Below are 18,272 nucleotides of genomic sequence, written 5' to 3'. Positions count from 1 at the left end.
TAAGTGCTAATTTGAGACGAGATGTAATCAAATATGCTGTATTTGGAATTGGAATTGGTTGGTTCATTAGCACGTCTTAAATTGACCAGAAATTATGTACAAACATAGTATTCTGATGTCGGTGTCTTTACGTTTTTATTGTAGAATATTATAAGTTAATACAGCGATAAGCATAATTAAAGTTATTTGAAGGATTCAGTAAACTGATATTGACAACAAATTTTTGAACATAAGACACTTTTATGTAACGTTTACATAATGTTTTACCTCCCTATTTTGTTTGAAATATTGAGCAACAATTGTCATGCAGGAGATGCTATATAATCTTCTAGACACCTGATATCACATTTTATTATAAAATATTCACTTATGATTGATATCCTTTCTCATGTGAAATGTTTATTAGCTGCTACCAATGAAATGTTATGATGGATTTCTGGTTTCAATTTGCGGTCGGGTCGTTGGTAATTGGGTTGTTTAATTGGGCATGCTTCCACATAGTCATCATAATGTCATCATAATGACCATTTTCGTTTTTTTAACTTCTATAGCGTTGATATTCTACCTCTTAATATAGGCATAACTAGATTTGAGATGAATGATGGAATATAATAATATAATCATCAATGAAATCTAACTGTTTCAAAATTTACATCTTTAGAAAACTTAAGCGAAATGTTTGTATTATAGGCTATTGAGAATTGCTAAATGAAAATGGACAAGTATTTATTGTTGCTCTATTCTAGGCTCAAATTGAAAACATAATTATTTAAAGATATATGGGATTCACTACGGCTTATTCAAAGCCTCTGTTTACACCAATATTCTATAAATTATATATACCTAAACCTAAACGAAACAATATTATCGAATGAATATTGTTCACGAGTCTAACCGTAAATATTATTATTGAGAACATCCTCTACAACGATTTAGATATAACAAAGAGATAATCTGTACAATACTTTGTTTTTTTACACCACGAAGAATCAATATTATGTTTTAATGGCGACGAGTGGATTTGCTGTCTAGCTACAAGTAAGTTACTATTTATACCCAATTTTGACTATTCCACACGAAGAAGTCAACCTCTTCAACTTTTTGTATTAAGTAATTTTTCATATTTTGCATCCCCTCAAATTATAGTCAAATTTTCTGATTATAATGGATTCTATCAATCAAGACAAAATTTAATAAAAGAATGATTTGAAACCGAAATAATGACCGGTAAAACAAATTCTATATTGTTAGTATGACAACATAATATTCAGATTTTAAATAAATCAAAAACATTAAAATTTCTTTTATTTTGCCAAAAACGAATTGTAACCAAGCGTTACATTATTCTCACTCAAAAGGATAACTTGGTGGTAACAACATTTGGTTGCAGTCGAAAGAAAGGAAAACTTTGTTTAACGTTCAGACAAAAACATCCTTGGGATAGCCTTCTTATTTACTTCATTTACCTGTAGAAAAAATCAGATGGTCGAACCTTTGATCTGACCGCCTCAACATCTTTAAACATCATCATCATCTTTATTACTCTTAGTTCATTACTTCATTATGATTATTATGTTAATTTATACAATTAGAACATTGTCCATTGACTTTTTGTTTTATGTCTGGGGGAAATTAAACAATAGCTAGACAAATATATATTTTCTTATTCATGAAATTATCCAATGAATGTTATTCATCCTAGCAAAATGTGCTTCTTTAGTATCGGACAAATTTGTGACCTTCACATTTTCAGGTGGCATTCAAATGTGCATGAGATCCAGAGTCCCTACTTGTGACCTAGGCCAGTGCTTCATTAAGCGAGTACCTCTTATAGAACCTTATACAATATATACTTTCAAATTTACACGTGACATTCAAATTTACATGAGTTGCAAATAAATAAAACGTTCGTATCTCCAAATGTTATATTGTTATTGTTATTCTGTTTTTCCAGACCTTTTTAATTATTTCAATTAACAAACTTGGAGATCTGATAATAATTTGACGTCCATATACATGTACCTTAGAAATAATATTCATTATATGGCCATCGATGGCGATCTCGCTACTGAGCATTCACAGATGAAACCTTTCCCTTATAAGCTTTAAGAAAACTCGCTCAGATCCAAGATGTTTATATTTCAAAAGTAGAAATTGAAATTTAATTAGACGAAAACATGGCTAATTTCTCGCTCATTAGGTTTGTAAATATCCCCCAGGGGTAGAGGCATGTCATGACCCTATACCACTTGAACATTTGTATATTAAGAAGATACAATTAATTAGCCTTGAGCATCACTAGCCCTTGTATTCTAGAATATTATATCTTGAATTTCATTGGATGAGATTGTACTCGTATCCAATCAGATGCTACAAATTAAATTCCGTTAAATTCCTTATTGAAGATGTTAAGCAAATTAGTCTTTTATATATGTCTCATTGACACACAATACGGTTGACAATCTGGGGCTGAAACTCCTTCAATTGATTACAATGACCCTTAAATACAATAACCCTTAATATAGTATTGTAAACTCTTTAATTACAGCGCTTTATTAGAGCCTCTTACAGACAGATGCTGAGAGGGAAATCCCCATCTGAAATTATTTCGTTTATAACACAGTTCAAAATGAGGCTTAAATGCTCTTTTTAAAACAAATGGCAAAAGTTAAATCAAAAACCAAGGCAAAAATATATATTTTTCTTCTTGATCAAACTGAATTTGTTTTAAAAGAGTTAATTAAAAACTGAGAGTACTAATTGTTAATTAATCAGTATGAACTAGTTTTGGTGTTGGGCTCTAAAATGGCTCAATAGTACATAGGAGACATATTTTTCTACAATTAGGCGTTGATGTCACTCAAATCCGTTCACTAGTTCTCTAACAGCTTCCAAAAATCATATCAAACTTAAAAACCTTACGTAATGTTTTAAAATATTTTAGCGTTTAAAAATTAACTGCTGGATTTGTTTAGTAAAAACTTAAAAGGGCACATTTCTCTAGATATTGGTGAATAGTTTACACAGATTTGAGTAAAAAAAAATTGACCTACAAAAAAGCGGAATATCCCCTTTAAGTGTTCAAAAGATACTACACAGAGTTACAAAATAAATTTCCCACTATTTTTTACAAAAAATTAGTCATAGCTTATTCGAAAAATAAAAATCTACAAGATATAGTTATTCGTGGTCGACTTGACCCCACCGATGATGTAGAGTGATCTAATAGAATCAAATATTCTCATTTTCATTGTTTTTGTACTTTATATAATAGTTTAAAACAATTTACTTTCTATACCTGCAGCCATTAATCGCTTTTCTTTATCATTCCAGAAAATTTGAAGCAGTCAGAGTTTTTATGATTCTGTATTTTCCACAGACAATTGTCCCAATGTCATTTCCGTAAATGTAGATTATAAGTATTATGAATTTCTTTATTAGGTCCAAGAAGATTTATAGGATAACCGTTATGATCTTCTTTGATTTAGTTCATTGCATATTAACATCACAATTATTGTAAACATAACTTTAACCCTGTGCCAGTGCCTTATATTGAATAGTAACTTGTTACTCTTCAATCACCCTAATCTCTATCATCAATATAAGCGTCTAAATCTTCAAATCCCGCGCAACTGAAATATCTCTTTCGAAAAGAACATACTTTAGAGCAATTAAAAGACGTAATATGATAAACTACAGTAAAAAATACAAACAAAGGACATCTCGAACTAATTGGATGGAAATTCTGAAAAAGAAACGAAATGAACAATTAAACAAGGGAATAAAAACGTTAATAATTAATAAAAACAGAATTGTACACTAATTAGAATCCCTAATTACCGATTACAGCGAATATTAATTGAATACACTGGTTCAATAAAAATACAAAAAATATTTCTTTAATTTTTATTTTTGGCAATTTGCTGTAATTGGCATAAATGATAAATATATATATTTTTCAAAAACGTATTATTTCTTTCTTTTGTAATATTTTTGAAGGTCCTGCTAATTGCCTGAAAATTAATTAATCAAAACAGAACATTCACTCTTAAGATAAAACTACTTAATTGTTTTTTTAATATGATTTTCAGACATCTTTGACCTAAAATATGTGCTAGAATTCAATTTTTCGAATGATTTTTTGGGAGAACTCTCTCAGACGTTCCATGAGAGTTTTGCAACAAGACACCTCCACAGAGTTGTTGCCTGTTGAATTCAGCTTCGCCAAATGTCCCCCATAGAGTCAGTCTGTCCCTTATCTGTACCTCAGTCTCGGGAGGCTGGCGCCGCCATTGGTAAAGTAAAAGTCAACATCGGATGGACACTAATAGGAATTTACAGTGGCTGCAAAATATATTAAAAGAATTCGAATCTCGAGTCCCCTCGTTACCGTCTGAGTTACACAGCTTCCCAGCTTAAAAAAAAACTCCATTTATCACAACTTTTTCAAATAGGGTTGCCACAGTTCTTATCTTATTCTGCTAAGTTCATTTCGTGCAGGTCACTGAGAAAAATACACAAATTATCGTTTAAAAGAGTAATTAGGAGAAATAGGGGAAGAATAATAATATCTCAGTATTTGTATTCAATTGATATTTAAAGAAAACATCTCTGAGATAAAGAACATCTTCAAAGGGAGGTAATCTATAAAGGGAGATAATTTGTTTACACGAGGAACATGGGAGATAATCGTTACTTAACCCTCATTTGAAAATATTTTACATTTACCTTATCTTAAGATATCAAAATTATACAGAAATCGAACGTTAAAATTACAACCCGCATGTCTTTTTAGAATATATTTGCACCTGGCTTTTCTTTTGGTACATCTTTAAAAAGCAATTCAACAAAACTTAGTCTTGTCAGATTTACTACAAAATATACCCTGTCATATTTTTTGAAGATTTGAGGTTCATATTCCACATTTAAATTAAATGTGCGTTAAATGAAAGTCGTTGAGTGGAGTCTCGAATTAATTTTCATCAAGGGAACAGAACTGCTCATCTCTATTATTTCTTCATTAAAACCCCATTTAACCCTCCCAACCTCTGAAAAACTGATCCTGAAAAACTGATGCAGTTCTACGACATCGGCATCCATTTTGGAGATTCCACACGGCAGATGCTTTTTCGGTTGGCTTAATTTCGTTTCAGTCTAAGATTAAGATTAAGATTATTGAACTTGGTATAGCGCTCATTACTGCTCTAACATTCAATGGTGCTTTACAAACACAAATATTTCTACATTGCATCTTTAAAAATTCTGAAAATAAACCGTGATCGAATTTGATTGGTTAGTTCTATAAGACATATAGAATAAATTATCCCGCTCACATGAGAGATTTAACTTATAGATTGAAATCTTTCCGTGTAATCACCGCTTTACCAAGAGGGAAATTGCAATCAGAATTTTTGTGTTAATCTTCAACATTCTGGCCAACATTTTTTTCGGATCAAAGTTAAAACTTTTTTCTAAAGATACAACATCAACGGAGGAGCCAAGCTGATACTTAATGTTATTTCATAGTGATGCGACACCGGATCTAATTGGTCTAGTATATGTCTCTTTTATAACCGGAAAAATTCATTAATCCAATTATACGTCACTTCCTTCCGATTGATTACCACATCTCTCGATTTCTCGCGTGATTAATGACGCCATTAAGGGGAGATAATGAAGGTGATGACAAAGTGGAAATTGTTCAAATCACCATGAAATGAAGTGAAAAGATTGTTGATGAAGACATCTTCTGCAATGAGAGTTCTTCTCTAGTCCAATAACATCATTCTCGATTCTTTATATCGCTTAATTACATCGCATTGACAATTGAGCAATGATTTTAATTCGCTTGATTGCCCGGATGTTATAAGCGTCTCTGTCTCCATGACAACTTTATTACTAGAAATGGGAAGACAGTATGGTTGTCTGGGTAACAACTAGAAGTTTATTTAAAACAGTGAATTGATAAAGACTTGTGTTTAATTGGAATCAGAATAAATGGCGGGGATAATTCGTACATTATTCTAATAGAGGTTAAGTTATTGACGTGTTTCCCGCCATTATTAGAATTAATGACGTGATGCGGGCAGACGAGCGATTTCTGATAGAATTAAAACAAGTTAATAGACGCCACTTTTGTTTTATAAATATTTTTCTAAGCAAATTGTCTTTAAAGAGTAAAAGATAATCGATACGTACACACGCCTATTAAATTGGAAAATGTTTTATGAAGAAGCATTAATTGTCGACCAAGCCTGCATCACGATAAATACTACCATTATTTAAAATCGTAAAAATGTTGTTTTCGAGAGATGTCTCTTTCTTGGTAAAAAAAATTCAGAATTAATAAAATTGTTGATCCCCTAAACCCACTTTATTGGCATATCCTTCATCTCTCTTTTCTTTCTCTTTTCGACCAGGTTACGGCAAAAATATTTTTTGAAGATTTGAGGTTCATATTCCACATTTAAATTAAATGTGCGTTAAGTGACAGTCGCTGAGTTGAGTCTGGAATTAATTTTCATCAAGTGAACAGAACTGCTCATCTCTATTATTTCTTCATTAAAACCCCATTTAACCCTCCCAACCTCTCTCCCCCCTCGGCTATTTACCCTCATCTCAATACCAAATAGTTGTATATCAGGTGTAAATTAATAGGGAGGAGTTGGTACATGTCACTATCAATATTCAAATCTTTCTAATTCTTTAATACTCGTGACACTTAGAGCTTATTACATGTGCACAATAATTGATTACGTCACAACAACAATGATGGATACCGGAAGATGTGTTTACAGGTGATAGCACGTGGCGAATATTGAATGCAATTAATTATAGGGTAGTTAAACACATGGTTGATGACAGTTTCAGTATTATTTAGGTAGTAACAAGTTTTCCACAAGATAATGTCCTTTTCTTAAGATTGGATTAGGTGTTTATGTGGGTTACCTGTGTCTGATTTAGTCCTATACGAACAATAAGATTAATTCTGGTTAAAAACTATGTGGATCATACATGTATGTCATATTGCCTTCTATCTTGAAATAGCATGAAAAGGGCTAACGCCGATAAGGGGCTAAAATTTCCGGTACTATGATATGTACCAAAGGTATTGACTTATAAATTATTTTTCAAGTATTTATCATGAATTGTAGGTCTAAAACACAGTAGCCTACAGAAGTAACAATCGGTAATCGATATTTGGCCAATTGACCAAAAGTTATTTAACGTGGGTGTATCAGAATCAATGGTTGACTTTCAAAACGTGCTATTAGACACTTTCATATCCGTCTTTAAGTTGAGAGAAAGCCCTTGACTGCAATATGAAAACTATAGATAAAGGGAAGTAAAATGTACTTTAATAATAAATCAGACAACAATGGATATAGTAAAAAGAAAAGAGGAACAAAGTGTCTTGTCTCCGTGACTCCACTAAACCAAGTGGCAAGACAGGTAATTAATAAGCAGAAATTTACTTGCATTTCTACAACGCTGAAATAAAATGTTCAAAAGTTACAACCATTTTATGTTTCTACGAAGTACATTTGCAACTGAGCATTATGAATAGGTAAAAGAGAGATCAGAGTTGGCCATCTTTTGAGATAATACCAAATCAAATTGCTCATTTTCTGCTACAGTAAACCAGTTCTTCCAATCTCCAACTTTTCCTAAAAATCAAACATTCATAGTGTAATATTACTAATGTCTTTAAATAACATTCCAAGAATACAAACTATCATTAGCAAAACCTATGTAACGATACCAAGTTCAATTGCACTTAAAGTAAGGAGAAATGTTACCTTAGCATAGTAATATAGAAACTAAAATTTTTTTGTTACCATCAAATATATTAAACGAAGTTAAGAACATAATCGCCCAATAGACGTTTTTCGAGAGCAAATGAATAAATTAAAGGGAATCTTTGAGGTGTTCGCTGATACCTAAGGATCAAAGATCGTTTAAGAAACGACGCCCAGGGTTCTATGGAATATATATACCTTTCCTATAAAGATGTGGTTCATCTGCACAATTTCTCTCTTCCATCTGACGAAAACAGCAAGATTTGATGACATCATGAAGAAGGCGTTCGTCTAACTCAACACCAAGAAAATGTGCCAGTCTTTTAACTTCATTGTGTGGATTCTGAAAGGTTGATTAACATAGATATGTTTACGTGGTTTTGAGTAGCCTTAGGTTATAGATGATCTCCACAAAAATTAAACAATTTGAAAAGTCTCTAATGGTGCATAGTCGTCAGTGGACTTAACGTGGACATAGACGATATTAACAGGGGAACAGTCTTATCCGCAAGCAGATAACCACCGATTTCAGTTTTTTTTAGTTAACTCAAAGTATCAGATGAAGGGTGGGGCTTAAAAAGTTAAATCGTTTAAGGAGTCTCTCGACTATTTGGCTCGACCGGTCAATCGAGACAAACATCAACGTTTAGGTAAAATGCAAGAGTTAAAATCACTGTGCTGTTTCCAAATGAGTTTTAGGTAATGACTTGGGTTCTTTTTCTCGTGGCACTCTCGGTGGCTCGGTAAACAATACTAAATACAAAATGAAAACACCCCACAAACACATAGCCAGCGTCTGTTTACTAGTTTAGTTTTACAAAGTGATACAGTGTTGACCAACTCAAACTAAGTACAGTAGTACCAGACAACCGACCTTTTGTAGTTGTTCATAATTCAGCTGAAGTATTTCATTCCCGTCAAGTCTATTTTTAATAACCTCTTCCCAGTACATCACATAATCAAACCAGCAACCAAAATTATCTAAAAAGTAAGAACATCTTTGAGAGTATATACAAAATGAAAATCATATATTACTCAGCTGTTCAGATGGCTTGACTTACCTTTTAAATTCGCAATTAAGAGAAGCTCGTTTTAGTTTATAACTCAAAGGGAGCTAACTGCGAAAAATCAAAGAACAACTTTGAGACTTAAATGTGCCATATAATTATGTCTTTTCTATATATCACAGAGTATAATAAATTGACGAGTCGTCATTTTAACATTCAAACGCAGATAATTCTGGACACGCAAGCATTTGAAGGCTCAAATTTCGACGGTGAGCTGTGAACACTATTACTAATTAGCTCAGCTGAAAAATTCCAGTATCTGAGACTAAAGTATGATTGGTAAAAAAAATGGCCTGCCTGTTCCTTTAGGGAAACCAAAAATGAAAATCATATAATTTTTATAGTGTTCTATTGGCTTGATTAGTATTGCTTTTAAAAGTTTCGAATGAAATGAAAATATACAAGAAGAAATGAAACAATTTAAAAAGAGAACCCCTTTTTGGTTTATAACCCAAGGGAGCTAACTAATAAAACTTTTTTACTTTTTCCTTCTAAAAATAACTGGAAATAATCTTTGAAATGGCCAGAATATTCTCCAAGATTCACCACATAGTTATAGTACGATACCAGCACATCCTTGGGGTTTCTGGTCACATAGATAATCCGATGCTTTCTGGTTTATACGGCATCAGTAATCCGATGACTTCTGAAAATATCTTGAGGTAAATCTTTATATTTTCGATGGGTCACGAGAATTCTTGGTGATGGAAGTTTCTCCAGTTTCTCACCATAGTTTAGTTCTAGGGTTTGCTCCATTAGTGTCGGAGTGTTGATGTCATCCGTTGTTCCCCTCAGTAACTTTTTAGTCAGTTCATAGACCCAGTGTGTTCCTTGAATTGTAATAAAAAAAATACAAGCTTACATATACATTGGTAGTTTCATATACTATGTACTAAAGTTACGGTAGTAGCGGAAGCCATTCTACTTCTCCCAACCCCCATATTCACAATGTCAAGTTATTACGAACTTAGTCTTATACCTTGACTGCAAAAGCCACCTTTCTTGTATCACAGAATGCGATTTGATTGGATTGTAGCGTATTTAGCCAATCTACGTACTGGACAGAAAGACTGTACGTGTACTCTGCGTAATCCGACATACACTGGAACCGTAAAACAATGTCGGATTAGCGAGAGTGTCGGAGTACTCAGAGTTTCGACATTTTTTAACATGTGCCACGTGTTACTATTTATAGCTCAGTGACTCAGATTCTACAGACGGTACCTTTCTAATAATAAGACAATAATTAAAGACAATACAGTTGTATCCGTTACTATTACTTTTGAGCTACTGTGCATAGGCTTTTTATTGGAATTAATATTGTCTGCAAACTTTTTTTAAATTCTTCTTTATTTTTTAAAATGCTGCTTATTGTTGTTTATATTTTGGCTTAATGCTTACTGACTTTTAGTCTGAGACCTCTGATTGGCTGTATTCGATAGCATCCAATCCAATCAAATCGCTGCATTTACAAACTTACAAACAGAAGAAAGGTAGCTATAGTATTCAAGGTATAAGACGAAGTACATAATAACTTTACATTGAGAAGATATAGTCTCTTGAGCAAACCTTATCCTTGGGTCTAATTTTAATAAGGCTGTAAAACTTCATCATTATATTTTTTGAGAAATGGGGCAAAGAAAACAAATTATACTACTAATGAAAATCTCCATATGTAAAGTAAACTACAAACCTGACTTTGGAAAGCTACAGATGATGACGTCATCCTCCCGGAGTTTGATATTTGGTATATGTTTGAGTAAATCGGGATGAAATGCATCACCATGTATGTCAGCCTTGTAATGTGGAAATGAATTACCATTGATATTCATTGTTGTCAAAATGTTTCCTGAATTGTCTATGAACTCTACTATATCAATACCATTATCATCTTTATAGCACCGTACATCACTTTCACTTTCTTTTAGATGGGACATGGTGAAACAATATTCTGTAACAACATTTTAGAAAGTGAAAGAATCAATTGTGGCGCCCTGAAAAAAGTTTGTGGCCCCTGATCGACTCATCACCTGATGTTTCCCAGAAACGCCACTGTTACCTCCCCTTTCTCTAAAACAAAAAAGGAAGAAAAACTTACCAAGACGATAAAAAGAAACCCCAAGACGGGACTTGTTTCACTGACACTAAATACAGCTTGTTATTATATCTTCAAGCTTTCAAATATGTTATAACACGGTTAAAATAATATTGAAATCTCAAATTATTCATATTCATATTTGCACGTGTTAAGAATACGATAGTGCCTTTTTTTTATATGCACGGTCATATCTTGAGCCGCCTAACTTATTGTGACTTTAATTCTAGTAATTTATAACCATCAGTGATAGTTTTCAACTTGGTTGAGTCACAACATTTAAATATAATAGAAAATTTTTATTTTCAGTACTTTATTCTTACGTTTTAGATATCAAGAAATTTCTTAGAAATGAAGAGCGGTGCACTTGGGTGTTCGGACCATTTTTATGGGGGTGAAAATGCTCCCACCCCCCATGTACCCCGCTATTGGATCCCATACAGTTATTAAACTGTATTGCATTTAGAAGATTTATTCATGATGAGATGAGGCTAAATTATGATCATTTTGAACATAGATTACATTTGCTCAAATATGTTGTTATTTGGTCTACATCAGAAAGACATCGTAAAATAACCAAGGTGTTTTGCTAGTTTTGGCCTGATTAGATAAACGATACACCAACTTGACGCGTTAATAGATCAGGTGATTACATGCGATCCCACTGTATTATTTAACATTCATACAATACAAGATTAAAATTGTAACAAAAGGAAACAGCTATATAACTTACACATGAGTTCCGGAGTGACCTAGTAATAGTGCGAAGTAGAATTAATATTATAATGTACTGTGGAGAAATAAATATATTACACACGTCATCACATCATACTACATAGAATACGTATTCATAAACGAGTTATTTTAGTCCGGGTATTCCCAAGTGAAATTGATATAAATTGTTTTTATCTTCAATTGTTTTATTAAAATTTGTTATGTAACAAGTGACAATTGTGAATTCGCAGACTTTAGGTAAAGCACCAGAATGTCTTCAACAATGAAAGAGTGTCCAGTTTGCCTGGAGGATTACAAACAACCCAAGTTTCTTAGCTGTCATCATACATTTTGTTTGGATTGTATTCGATCAATGGCTACTTCAAATTTGATTATATGCCCATTATGTAAAAGGGCAATGACATTACCAAAGAAATTGACTGATCTTACTACTAACTTCTATCTAGACAATACTCCTAGTGAATTAGTCGTAGGATGGTACCAAACAACACTAGAGTTCGTGTTCAGATGGGGTAAAAGACATCAAAAGCATTCAGTTCATGGAGTAACATTAAAGTTTGAATTATCAAAAGGTAAAACAGCAGAGTGTGGTGAAGTGTTAGCCATTGATATTCAACTACCACCAGCAAGGAAATATTTTGTGACATCGTGTAATATAGAATATGATATTACACTTATTAATCAGAAGAGTAGATCTATTTCTACCAACCAGAAGGGTCAGTTACAGTTAGAAGATAAAGGTGCCAGAGTTCCGTTGATTCGATATAAAGATGCTATGGATAAACATATAGGATTTATTATTAGAGAAACCATGTATTGTCAGATTTTTGAAGTTCAGATGAAGCTAAAAGTATCGAATGTTAAACATGTTGACTTCAACGTCACAAACCAAACCAACAATACCAACCAAACAACCGAAGGTATCAGAATAATCCAACTTCACCAACCAAACAACCAAGGTATCAGAATAATCCAACACAACCAACCAAACAACAAGGCACCAGAATAATCCAACACCACCAACCAAACAACCAAGGTATCAGAATAATCCAACACAACCAACCAAACAACCAAGGTATCAGAATAATCAAACATCACAAACGAAACAATCAAGGCACCAGAATAATCCAACACAACCAACCAAACAACCAAGGTATCAGAATAATCAACCACCACCAACCAAACAACCAAGGTATAAGAATATTCCAATACCACCAACCAAACAACCAAAACACCAGCATAATCCACCACCATCAGCCAAACAACCAAGGTACCAGAATAATCCACCACCACCAACTAAACAACCAAAGTAAGAATGCATTAAAACAATTTGATTTTTTCTTAAATTTTCTTGAGAGAACCCTCTAAGAGACTCTATGAGAGGCTTGCGACTATGACACCACCACAGAGTAGCCAAAATTTGAATTCAGCCTCAGCATTTGTCCCCCATTGAGTCAGTTTGCCCCCTATTTGTACCCCCAGTCTCGAAAGGCTGGCGCGGCCATTGGCTACGTTTATTTAAGGCAAACTTAATCGATCGGCGAGAAGTGAAAATTATGAAATTTTTCTCCGCCTTTTTCTTGAAGGGCATCAGTGATTTCATTGGCTCTCGTGAGCTACATACAATCATTACGAAGTACTTGTAGATTGTGAATACGTAGTAGGACTACGCATACATATATGGGGATATGAGCTCTGGCAATATTCATTCGCCACATGTCTCCATGATAAATCTCAAAATTCAACCTTGTATAACTTTTTTCAGAAATCTCGTTGAAAACTTTCCATTATGTCACATGAAAGCCTGGACAATGTTAAGTTTCTGGATAAAAATTCAAAATAACATGACCATGAAAATCTTGAACAAGCCAAACTTAAAGTAGACCACTACATTTTATCAACATCCGCTTGGTTGTCACATAACACTATTTTAAGAATTATCCTTCTGCATGACAATCTCTCATCATCTCACAAAATCTGATAGAAATGCAATTACAGATATCAAATTCCAAACATAGATAAAAAAAAATTAGTCAAAAATAGGCACGCAAAAATCCCAAAAGAGAGTGAGAAAGAGGATTACTAAAATAGCACTGACTACATTCATTAGCATAAAATGTGGTCCATATAAAATTGCTCTTACCTCCCTTTAACCAATTCACGTGCGATGGATCTTTGATGGGAATATGTGCCACAGTTTAAAAATAAACACTAAATTATTTGTAAAAATGAAATATATTTCTATTCCAAAAATAATAGCGCATAAGCAATATCAATATAAGTTTATACACGGACGACTTTCAAGGATTGTAGGGTAGGGTTTGTTGCACTTAGAGCTGAATTTACTACTTCGCTCTGTGCCTAGAGATATGTAGAATCATTATTATCTATATAGACACATTTTCCAGTTCAATAACTCAGCATAAGTAACTATAAGCGTTTTTATTTAAGCAAATCGTATCGACACAGATCAAAGTGTGCATTTATATAAGTGAAGCGCCCACCACGATTTGTCTACAATATACATCTATGTTAGCGCTTTGCCAAAGCATTTATCCAATTCGACCAAATCGTGGCTCTCAGCGATTGGTATGATTTGTTTGAGGTTCAAGATTCAAGTAACCAATGTAAAAATTCAGAAAGCTATACTGGGGGTTACCTGCCCTTGTTCTGGAGTGATTATTTAAGCATTTTTAATATTATAAATGGTTGTAAAAAAAGAAAAAAGCGAACAAATGTTAAATGACAAGTGTAAAAAAACAGAAAACGTTCTGTTTTATATGTCCTTCGTCTTGTTCAAAATGTATAAGTGGTTTCATCACTGCCTTTGGGGTTTTTCATTGATATTTAGTATTTTGGCTTTTTTATTTGTGAAGATAGCATAAAAATATTGTCTTTTGAGAAATAATGAAATAATATTTGTTAAAGTGTTAGCAAAATGTCTGTTGTGTAAAAGGCATTTTCTGTTTTACAATTGACAAATGTGCATTGGCTTAATTATCACTGTTCTTACCTTCCATGATAAAAGCCCTACATAGCACCCTTTGTTGTCCCTTCAATAAAACCAGGAATCGAGCAAGTTCGATAATCCACGTCCAATATGAGCGTTTACAAGAGAAACTCCTCTATGTCTATAAACAAAAGATAATTGTTACATTTTCAGTATATTTAGTATGAATTATTGCCCTTGTTCTTGAAAACGCGTTAAGCTTATGGCTCGTAAACACTCTGGAGGGCAGAATTCTTGACAGATTTTGACAAACTTGTTGTGAGTGTTTGTAATCAGTCTTGATTGAACCCTATTGAAAATCGAAAAATATCGCATGTAAACATCCTAGAAGGCACAATTCTTAACGAAACCTGGGGTGAGTGTTTGTGATCACTCACTAATGAACCTTATTGGATGAATCGAAAAATATTTAGTATAAATTATTGCCCCTGTTCTTGAAAACGCGTTCAATTGTTAGCTTCGTGACTGATTTTGACGAAACATGTCGTGATCACACAAGGATGAAACCCATTGAAAATAAAATAATAATATCCAATCTTGAAAACGCATACAATTTTTAGCTCGGAAACACTTAAAGGCTCTAATCTTGCCAGATTTTGACCCTCCTGAAGGTTGAATATTTCATACTGATGATTTTTACTGTACAGCCAGTGGGCGTATGTATATTACGTTCCTTAGCAAGCTATCTTTCTAGAAGGGCGTTTGTTTCTTGTGTTAAGTTGTGTAAACGCTTCACCAACTTGACACGCAAAAATGGTTCATTAGACAGATTTTTGCGTTCCAGTCTACAATTAGTGAACTTCTATAGATAAAGTCTTTGAATGGCATTTAGCAATTGTGAGTACGATAGCTTTATGGAACAACAAACACTGGTTAAAGTTTAACGTATCAAAACGTAATACTACTAGAGTGGCATGGGAGAGTACCCAAGGTTAATCATCGGATGGCGTTTTTGATTGTCCTCCTTAATCACATAATGCCCACTAACATCCAACCATGTATGTAGCTAATTTGAAGGCCTGCTAAAGTTCTTACAGATAATAAAACGGTTTGTATCAGTTTTTATATAATACTATGAGTAAGTTTTGATTACTTCAATTTTATTAGAAACCCAATATTCATATCTAGTTTCCAGATATTAGTGCCCTTGAGACGTTTCAGACTCACAGTTGACCTCTTAGTATCATCAGGGCGAGACGCACTTGCGGCGACCTTTCATATTCAAAATAGGTAAAGTAGTTTCTATATAAAATAATTATTAATAGATAGCCATTCACCAATACAATCTAAAATGATAATATTATTCATCAAGATCGAATCTGTACATTTCATCCAACATTAATTTTAATTTTCTTGGAAATCGAGTTCTTGGGATGCGTCATGACGTCATCAATAACGTCTAAAATCCAAGCAATTCCCAGAAAAGACAATGTTAAATCGACTTACTTAATGTTTTAGGTCATATTATAGCTGACAGCAATAGCGGAGGCAAATGTCACTGAACATGGAATGCAAACCAATGTATCAAAATTGCATGGTTTTTTTGTCTCTTAAAAATCTCATATTTTTTGCAAATGCAAGTTTTCCTTATTTCAATCATCTTCGTGTATTTAGCTGCCTCTTGGAAGTCTACCTCGATGTTTTGAATGTTTTCTTTCTTAGATTTGGACACTTTAGAGGCACCATAGACATTAAAATATAGCCTGAATTATCCGTGAGACATACTGCATTTCAACTTTAAGAAAGCTATGAAGATTTCTGTAGGAACAGTTATAAATTGTGAAGGACAGTGAAGGCCACCCAGGTAAAAATGTTCTCATTTTTATAATATTTTTTTGTTTATATAGGCTTAATTTAGAATGATATCTACAGAAATTTGTTATATATTTCATCTATTGGAAATGTAACCCCCAGTCACCTCATTGACCCATATGTTTAACAACAGGCCTTCAAACATGTCACTATATCGTATATATAAGCCTAATTGCTCATACCTCTACCGGAAGTTATTAACATAATTGTGTCATATTTTGGTAATACCTAAAGACATCGACGTTAACTCTCAGATACTATTCATCACCTCAATAACACTAAGTCCAACATCAGGCCTTCAAACATGTCACTTTATCATGACGTATATAATTCATATTTCTCACACTACAGCATTACACCTCCACTGGAAGTGACAATCAGAATTGTTTCAGCTCTTGATATTATAACCCATAGACATTGACAGTGACTCTCAGGGACTGAGAAATCTCAGTGACCCACATGTTTAACAACGGAATTATATTCGCCTCCTACAAAATTCGAATTTACTCTCAATTGAAGATGAAATCAGTCACTATCAGCTATTTATTTATATACTATTATCTTGTGGGTTATTACGTTATTATAATAAAATAGATTTATAGACCTGTACGATTACAGACACAAAATTTGAATCAATTTTCTGTCCATACATGCATTCGTGAGCCAAAGTTCATTCTTTACCCTTAGCAAACACATAGTTTATCTTTACAATCTAACCATATCGAGTTTATAAATATGTTTTATGTATTTTCAGTTTTACATGTATGCTATCTATAGTTATATAATAGTAATAAAGAACCACAGTTTATTAATCAAAAGATTTATTGATTTGTTATGGACGTTTCCTAGGATGCGGTCAAAATATATCTGATGCATGGTTCTCTAGAGTGTGGATTATCATAATAGATACGAGTCATTTTAAGTCAGGGTTTACCATGTCATCGTGGTTATTGAAACTGATTTTCTTTGGTATGTAACAGTCATACAAGTGACAATTGTAAAATTCGCAGACTTTAGGTAAAGCACCAGAATGTCTTCAACAATGAAAGAGTGTCCAGTTTGCCTGGAGGATTACAAACAACCCAAGTTTCTTAGCTGTCATCATACATTTTGTTTGGATTGTATTCGATCAATGGCAACTACAAATTTGATTATATGCCCATTATGTAAAAAAGCAATGCAATTACCAAAGAAATTGACTGATCTAACCACTAACTTCTATCTAGACAATACTCCTAGTGAATTAGTCGTAGGATGGTACCAAAAATCACTAATTCTCGAGTTTAGATGGGGTAAAAGACATCAAAAACATTCATTTAATGGAGTGACTCTAAAGTTTGAATTATCACAAGGTAAAACAGCAGAGTGTGGTGAAGCCATTGATATTCAACTACCAACAGCAAGGAAATATTTTGTGACATCGTGTAATATAGAATATGATATTACACTTATTAATCAGAAGAGTAGATCTATTTCTACCAACCAAATTACAGTTAGAAGATAAAGGTGCCAGAGTTCCGTTGATTCGATATAAAGATGCTATGGAGAAGCAAACCGGATTTATGATTAGAAAAACTATGTATTGTCAGATTTTTCAAGTTGTTATAAGTCTGAGATTATCCAATATTCATAAAATTGACTTCAACATCACCACTCACGACCCATGTAGCATGTAGTTTTTCAGCCCACGATCAATTGTTTGTGGATAAATATCTTTAGCTAAAATTTCGTTGAAAAACTAACCAATATGTCGC

General features: G+C 33.2%; 2 protein-coding genes across 2 annotated transcripts; one reads left to right on the top strand and one right to left on the bottom strand.

The window, feature by feature from the left end:
* Window positions 1-7,557: 7,557 nt before the first annotated feature.
* LOTGIDRAFT_159689 (hypothetical protein) lies at window positions 7,558-10,803 on the bottom strand (the record flags this gene model as incomplete). The annotated part of the gene is made up of 4 exons (XM_009054179.1): window positions 7,558-7,667; window positions 7,998-8,142; window positions 8,674-8,780; window positions 10,560-10,803. The coding sequence occupies 4 exons, from the start codon at window positions 10,801-10,803 to the stop codon at window positions 7,558-7,560; spliced, it is 606 nt and encodes a 201-aa protein (XP_009052427.1).
* A 1,143-nt stretch (window positions 10,804-11,946) lies between these two features.
* Window positions 11,947-13,579, top strand: LOTGIDRAFT_159688 (hypothetical protein; the record flags this gene model as incomplete). The annotated part of the gene is made up of 3 exons (XM_009054178.1): window positions 11,947-12,509; window positions 12,694-13,005; window positions 13,462-13,579. The coding sequence occupies 3 exons, from the start codon at window positions 11,947-11,949 to the stop codon at window positions 13,577-13,579; spliced, it is 993 nt and encodes a 330-aa protein (XP_009052426.1).
* Window positions 13,580-18,272: the final 4,693 nt, after the last annotated feature.

The sequence above is a fragment of the Lottia gigantea genome (genome assembly GCF_000327385.1).
Source record: "Lottia gigantea unplaced genomic scaffold LOTGIsca_21, whole genome shotgun sequence".
NCBI classification, from domain to species: Eukaryota; Metazoa; Mollusca; class Gastropoda; family Lottiidae; genus Lottia; species Lottia gigantea.
Note: the sequence above shows the minus strand (reverse complement) of the source record. Positions and strands in the feature narration are given on the sequence as shown.